Source organism: Talaromyces rugulosus, chromosome IV (assembly GCF_013368755.1).
Source record: "Talaromyces rugulosus chromosome IV, complete sequence".
Lineage (NCBI taxonomy): Eukaryota > Fungi > Ascomycota > Eurotiomycetes > Eurotiales > Trichocomaceae > Talaromyces > Talaromyces rugulosus.
Genome location: NC_049564.1, coordinates 4,359,596 through 4,367,961, shown reverse-complemented (window position 1 = coordinate 4,367,961; position 8,366 = coordinate 4,359,596). Strand labels below are relative to the sequence as shown.

At 46.2% G+C, this 8,366-nt stretch overlaps 1 protein-coding gene across 1 annotated transcript; it reads left to right on the top strand.

The window, feature by feature from the left end:
• Positions 1 to 4,999: 4,999 nt before the first annotated feature.
• On the top strand, positions 5,000 to 7,821 carry TRUGW13939_08217 (uncharacterized protein; the record flags this gene model as incomplete). Its single annotated transcript, XM_035491353.1, has 3 exons — positions 5,000 to 5,108; positions 5,168 to 5,386; positions 5,438 to 7,821. 3 exons carry the CDS (start codon positions 5,000 to 5,002, stop codon positions 7,819 to 7,821), a joined length of 2,712 nt encoding a protein of 903 aa, XP_035347246.1.
• Positions 7,822 to 8,366: the final 545 nt, after the last annotated feature.

The following is an 8,366-nucleotide window of genomic DNA, read 5'->3' as shown; positions in this document are numbered from 1 at the left end:
ATATCATCAATTGGTAGAAGTTTTTGAATACGTCTAGCGTTCTCAACTTAAGAAACCCAGGTTATAAAAATAACAGACCAATGGGTACTTTGAGTTGTGTCAACATACAAAAGCAACTAATAGTTTTCTTTTTTCACAATGAATTACCTCTATAGTTTTCTCTCGTACACAGACGATATCTGAGTTTATGTTAGGCCATCTTTCTTTACATATATACATTGATATGTAGTGCATATGTATTGAAATTTAAATATTGTTTATTTTAGTTCCTGTAATGTATCAATTGATACTAATGTAGTAAGATCTCTATATAGTAATATTTCAATGTTGAATTCGTAATAACGGAGATTTGTATGTCAAAATTTGAATTCTACTTGAATCAATTGAAGTACAGTGCTATTGATGCATTGATGCATTGATACATATATATAGCCGAATATAGTCAACTGGTATACGTACTAGCTGAATTGGTTTATATTGAAAAGAAGTGATTTAAAGAGCTAAAATATAAGCTTAACAGTTTTTCTGGCAATTATAGAATTTATTTCCCTTTTAGGCAATACGTACCGCCTATATTGTTAGCATCCGGCGCATTATGAGAACAAAACAGGCAAGACGATATTTAAGCTTATCAGTTGATAGAGCAATAAATAAGTCGCCGGTCTGCAATTACCAAGTTGAAACCCTTTCCCGTCTTAACAATTCGCCTTTGTCAAGTCGCAGTCGCTTCCACTTGATTCTCACCGACAAGGTGCTCAGAAACTTTTTCCTGGCTGCTGGCCTCCTGTCAACTCAGCTGGCAGAAATCTGGCACGAAATGAAGTCTGACGTGTAGTAGTCCATTTATTCCAAGTGCCGGCTCACCGACAGATACAACGAGCTTTACTTGCCGTATTTCGAATACCTATTGCCCCAACAGAATAAAGACCTGCCCCATGTTATTTCGAACTCCTACAGCGATGACGAGCAGACAGTTCCTTTTAAAGATGCCTCTGGAACTTGTAACCTAATTGGGATGATGGTATTGAGGTTCATTAAGAACTCCAAATTTGCCTGTTGGGAATACTGACTTTTATACTACAACAGATGCATAACAGTCGTCGAATATAGCGCAGATGTCGGGGTTGGAAGTGGATGTTTGAGCAATGACGGAAAGAAAAAGCCCCGATTCGACGTCTTCTTTCCATCTACATGCCCCTATGTGCTCTCTGTTGGCGGCACACAGGGTGTCTCGCCCGAGATTGCTTGGTCCTCTGGATCTGGTGGTTTTAGTCACTATTTCCCACGAACCTGGTACAAGGAAGATGCCATCTCGACCTATCTCGGCCACGTCGATCTAGCGACCACGGTCTACTACACAAACTTTACAAACTTCGAGGGGCGCGGATTTTCCGACCTATCCGCTCACAGTTTGACCCCAAACTATGAAATGCCTTGAACCCTTTATTTTATAGTCTTGGATCCAAGGGACTGAGTGATATCATCAAGGGTGGGTCTGTCGGTTGCACTGGAGTTAATGGTCAGATCGGCCAGAATGTCACTGGGGGTGCGATTATTCCCTGGGCGAGTTGGAATGCGACAGATGGATGGGACCCAGTGACGGGGTTGGGAAACACCTGACTTTGAGGAGTTGAAGGACATTGTTCTTTCTTTTTGAATGGAGTCTAGTATATTTCTAAATAGAGAGTAGACTTGCTTTGCTACAATTTCAAATGGTGAAGGGTCGATATAAGACTTGATTTTTTTGCCTTTAGAAAATAGATGATATTTTGTGTTATAATAAGAAATATAAACTTATTCTGCACTGTCAGTAACTAAAATGTCTCAATGATTTATTCATATATGTAAGTATGGAGTCGAGAGGCCTGGATATACCTACTGACGGCATATTAGAGACGTTAGTACGCACTAAACCACTATATTCGCCACACAACCGTTTAATTGTCAATATTAAATAAAACCACTACTTTAAAAGATTTATTATGATCGGACGATGGCTGGGTTGTCCTGAAGCCTAGCCACTAGTCTCTACTACCCTATGCTTAGGGTTAGGGTTTCCCCAAGGTTCCCGTTGGGCGCGTGATACTTATTATTAATAAGAAGGGTATGATCAAAGTACTGCGATGTTCCATCCACGAACAAGCTAATGATTTAGCTAGAAAACACGCCTTCTAGATTAAAAATCCATGGCAGTGATCATAATAACCCGCGGAGCAAACCATGGCGCTGATATGCAAGCTAACCGAGGCTACTAGGAATTTCCAAGCCACCGACGATAAATCACAATTAATTAAAATCTCAGAAATTTTCCTGGGACAAAAAATACTTCCGCCCATCAGGAGAGAAAGATAGGAGAAAGGGAAAGCCGCGGATCTTCGAAGTTGATCAGCAAGAGTGGGACAAGTTAACTAGGCTCACTAGGGCCAGACCAGTTAATTCTAGGGGATGGACGTTTCGATTGGACGATTTCTAGAAAAACCGGAATTCAGGTAGTACTAACTTCTAAGTAGCAATGATTTATTTTACTTTCTGCATAGGTATGTAGAGGTTTGTTGTCTAAATGTCAATTAATTGTACTGATTCGTTACATACACGTGTTGTACTAACTATACAAGTATGCAGCTGTTTGTCATATACCGCGGAGGGTTTTGGTGGACCAGCCCCTAATTCCAACAGGATCTAAAATACCATGTACCCCCATGTGGCTACAGTTGGTTGTATTTGCGGCATAGAATGTATGGATTCGAAATTGAGACGACTCTATATACAACCGATATATGGTAGATATTGAGTCAAATATTGCAGGGAATATCTGACTCACTGAGTTGGGCCGGCCAACATGAGTCACAGTAGGATGGACAATACTAAGGCAGTTCCTCCGCATGACTCTACATCGCTTTACACTATCCAGTATCTATTGCTAATTTAGAGTTGAGCTTATTCAAATAAATCCCCGCGCTACCAGGGAGCTATACAAGCCAACCAGCAGTAGCCTCAGACTTATCTGATTGACCAGCGACATAGAATAATCAATTTATCAAGATGGTCTTCGACTAGAGACACCCGAGGTATCGATTGATACATGTGTACGTGTATTTCTAGCGTTTATCGAGTCATGATGGAGTGGGACACAGCAATACTGGTAACCAACAGGTTATTTTTAGCAGAAACAACCTTAAACTCGCCTCTCAGGGATCGAGAGTCTGTATCGCCAATAATAAGAATTTAGTAGTAATAGTAATAATAATCATACAGTGCAGAAGTAGAGTGTTCTGTCTAATGAGGAAGCGATCAGCGTTCGGTGGCCGTGGGTGCCTGAGGCAGCAGGCGATCATGGTGGTCCGCGCCTGCCCCATGCATAATATGAACGGGCGACCATCAACAGCGGAGGTCAGCAAGTCTCCATCCCCCCCCCCTCAGGAGACTGCTCAGAACTGCCCAACGGCCTTTTGCTACCACCTCTTCTCCAGAACAAAGGGCCCTTCTGTGCTGTGTTTGCTCCCACCTGTCCTGTGACCAATTGTGACTCTTCAGAGGCGGGCGGCGTCTTGTCACTCACTGTGTTTGGTTGACGCTACTTCCCACGGGGCAAATCACCACCACCACCGTTGCCTCAACCTGACAACTCCCTCATTCTGCATTACCTGCTACCATACACCACTTCCTCAGACTCCTCACCGTTACTCTATATATTGCTGGGGCTCTTGACATTCGCCTGGTTGCGGGTTGCTCCTTTGCCTTTTCAGGTACGTCCGTCCTTTTTTATAGGATTCCGTCCCCGGAGATCATCAGATGAAGAGGGGGCTTGGCGATCTGCTAATCGCTCTCTTCTTGACTTCTCGTGGGAGACCGGTAGTTTTCCCTTGATAAGTTCGGATTACTGACACTTTTCATCCGACCAGTTCTCTCTCGCTGCTGCCGATCGTACAGTTCGCTTCGCATGGCGACATTCTTTCCATAATCCACCGGATTCCCACATTTCCTGCGCCTTGTCTACTGGATAGATTTTTTTTTCCCCTTCGCTTCAACGCACATACTTCATTCCTTACTTTTGTTCTTTCTCTGTCTTTTTTTTTTTTTTTTCGTCCAACGCTATTCCCGGATCTCCTCGCAGTGTGGCCGATTCTTGCTGCCGGCCGTCGCCCGGACTACTGGAACGTCGAAGTGATTGTGGAAACATTCCCTCGCACGAACAACCCGATACTCAGTCATAACCGAACCGAAATTACTCACATTCAACTCACGCTGACCTCTTGTCATACGCTCGAACCTGACTCACACCCGCCGCCTTCGTGGTCACCTCAAACCACCCCCCTCTTCGAGGGCCCAACGTAGCGTTGGATTCTCTGGATGTCTTCAAAAAATACTGATGGGAATCAAAAACTCTTACAGAGGTCAGGTGCGAGACCATCGATAGCACAACAATCACCGTCCAACATGGAATGGCGTTTGCCGACGGAGTCGTCGACCTCAAATTCCGACATACCTTCACGCCCACCGCTTAACTCACATCAATCGAATTCCCTTCCCTCAACCCCGTATCAGCACACGCGGGGTTTGTCCTTTCATTCGAGATCGCCGTCTCCACGTCGTCGAAGTACCTCGCCTCGATCCACGCATTCGGAAACGAATCCTCTGCCGTCCTTTAGGAAACCACCCGGAGGATGCAAATATGAAACGGGAATGGCATTTTTCCGGCGAAGGATGCCATATAGTCTTGGGGGTGATCTGTTGCCCGAAGATAGAGTTGGATTGAAAACGAAACTTGAGCCTACGGAAGAGGAACGGTTAAGCGCAGACATGCAAACGCTTTATACCCAACTCTTACCATCTGCCGAAAGTGACGATCGCCGAAGGCAGCTTGTTCAAAAATTGGAAACGCTTTTTAATGAGCAGTGGCCCGGAAATAATATCAAAGTTCATGTCTTTGGCTCATCAGGGAACAAACTCTGCTCAAGTGACTCAGATGGTACTGCGCCCCCGCCCATACAACTCGAAAATGGAATTTCCTACCCCTACTGACACCGCTGTCACAGTTGACATCTGCATCACGACATCTTATAAAGAACTGGAGAATGTCTGTTCATTGGCTGAGGTGCTGGCAAACCGTAAGAAGATTCTTGTGTCTCACATTTTTGACTGAGCTACCACTGACATGAGGAATTAGATGGGATGGAGCGAGTTGTTTGTGTTTCTCACGCAAAAGTTCCCATTGTTAAGATATGGGACCCCCAGTTGAAAATGGCATGTGATATGAACGTCAATAACACATTAGCCCTGGAGAACACACGCATGATCCGCACCTATGTAGGTGTGGATGATCGGGTCCGTCCTTTGGCTATGATAGTCAAACACTGGACAAAGCAAAGAGTGCTCAATGACGCAGGTTAGTGTTTTATCTCATGCCAATACCCTCCCTTCTAATAGTTTCATCTAGCGCTTGGCGGAACCCTCAGCTCCTACACATGGATTTGCCTCATTATCAACTTCTTGCAGACCAGAGATCCACCCATACTACCCAGCCTCCAGAACCGACCACACCAAACGAAAAAAGTTATTGATGGTGTGCAAGTGTCATTTGACGATGACTTGGAGTCATTACGAAACTTTGGTAGCAACAATAAGCAGACTCTTGGACAGCTCCTCTTCCAGTTCTTTCGCTATTATGGCCACGAGGTGGACTACGAAAAACTCGTGATTTCAGTTCGAGAAGGCCAGCTGATATCCAAGGAAGGCAAAGGGTGGCACTTACTACAGAACAATCGACTGTGTGTGGAAGAGCCATTCAATACGACCCGCAACTTGGGTAATACGGCAGACGACACATCATTCCGTGGCCTGCATATAGAGTTGCGACAGGCATTTAAAGCTATTTCGGAAGCTAAACTGGAGAAATGCTGTGAGCAATATGTCTTTCCTCCCGAGGAAGAGCGTGTCTGGGAACGGCCTCCCCCACAACCTCGACCGATCTTGACTCCTACCTTGTCACACTCGTCTTCGCGAGGTGGCAGAGGCGGTGGCCGTGGTGCCAGGTTTTCAAATCAGTACAGTCGCGGAGGGGGCAATTCTGCACGCCGTTCGTCCAGTGCAACGAATCGCACGAGCAACTCCACCACTTTCCGTCCTCATCATGTTCAGCTTAATCCGGAACTGAATATCCAAGCGCAGCAGGCACAGTATATGCTTCATGATCAGCTGTATCAGCAGATTCAGATATTGCAGGCACAAGAACAAGAGTTGCGAATGCAGCTACATAATCAGTCCCTCTTGACTGGCAGGCCTCCTCCTGTCCTCATTCGTCAGCCTCTGATTCAATTCTCATTTCCGCAGCAAGACGCGCCCACCGATGATAGCTCACGATCCCGAGCTGGCACAGTGAACCAAGCGCCATTAGGTCAAATTCGTCCAGGAATGTTCTATAGTCCAGCATACTTGCCACTAGCTGCGCAGGGTGTCCAGGGGAGCAACACAAACCCTCCATCTCCATCTCTGTCCTCCGCAGTCCCGGACCTTCGTCGAAATCCTCGTCGTTCGTCGGTCGCGAATGGCTCCCCTGGCGGGCTACGGTCCCACTCTCAACCTGCGAGGCCTGTACACTCTCCTGTTACGCAGAATTTGGCCTCACTATGTTCACCGCCTCGAAATAACGATAGTTCTCAGACTTCGAGAGGGCGTTTTCCCCCGGCATCCCCAAGCCGATCCGCAACCGAAACGGATTCGTCTTTACAATCTACTCAAGCGTCGGCTATCCAGACTCCCACCTATCTGGAAGAGCATCGACCCTCGGATTATGTCGGTTATTATGTGACTCCTCAGCATTACCAGCAGAGCCTGATGGCGATGTCACTCCCTGCAGCACACTATGCACAAACAAATCCCGACTATCGTCCGGCAACCCTGGCTTACCCTGATCCTTTTGGTGCATTTTCAGATAACGGATACAATGGGCAAACGACGCCTACTATTTCAACGCCACGTCACATTACCCCCCGAGACCGGGGTCCTTTAATTATAGACGGGTCAGTCCCTGTTCCCGATCATAGGACGCCGAGTCAGAGTGAATATTCGAACCTGGCTGCGTCTGTACCAAGCGATGTGGAAGTAGGCTGGGAATCACCATCCAGAGCCTCGGATGCTTTCTCGAACGGAACACAAGAGCCTACTACCTTTGAGATGGACGTATTCTCGTCGACGAACGACAACAATGCTCAGCCTGGAAGTGCTCAGCACATAGTGGGGAGCTCGGATACAGTCCTCAGTACCCAGTTGCAAGGATTGCGTGTGTTGAATTCAAACAGTAGCGAGGATTCGCGACCTGTTACTGATCGGAAAGGCACAAAGTCCGGACAGCTCAATGGGGATTCGCCTACGAAATCCTCTGCAAATAACCGCCATCCCAAACCATCGGAGAAACTTTCAGCAGGGAATGCGCGTCCGAACAAGGAGTCTTCCTCTGTTTCCCCAACTACGAAACCCCGTACGAACGGGGTGGAATTTGAAAAGGCAAACGGTGTCCACCACAAAGGTAAAACGAGACCAAATCAGGAAACACAACCTACAACGTCAAACTCGTTGAGCCGGAGAGAGAGTCACCCCGCTTCGCTTCCACGTAAGCCTGATGGGTTACCCCCGGTTATGGGATATTCAAATGCGGGACTTTCAAATACGGGGCATTCAAACATGGGACATTCAAATACGAACGGGTCCTGGCAAACGACCAAGAAGAAAACCAAGCGTAGCACAAAATCCTTGGCGGAAGTTCAACATACGAACGCGGGGGAGTCTCTACCTTTGGATGAATCTCTTCGAAAGGGAGGGTGAAGACGAGGACTGAAGAGCGAAAATATTCCGCCATCATTTTCAAAGCTTACGAAATGATGGTAATAGAATTCTCGCAATCTCTCGAGTTTGGTGGCCTTTCAACATGGTGTTACGACGACCCAGATTGAGCGGGTGATGAATTTCATTGGCGGTTTAATGCAAAATATACCACCTCCTGATTTCCTGATTTGCAAAATTGGTTTTCGTTACTATGTTAAGTGTGATTGCGACTTGTTCCCCCTCTGGCAATGCGAGGATTTGAGAGGTTTTTGTTTTTGTTATCATTTTACCGCTGCATATTGTTGGACGGTAACCATGGCGTTCTGGGCCGCATTTAGGATATTTTGCATCGCAGGCGAGCGAAGAGATGATGTTTGACCCCTGTCCGAACTGGTGTGCGTGTGCGTGCGTGTGTCTGTTATTTTTTTTATACCAGTTCCGTTGAGCTTTTCAACAATGTACCTATTTTTGGTATGATAGCGACTGCCATGAACGTGGGATGATAGATTTTTTTTTTTCATAATCCACTGCGGATAGCACTGATA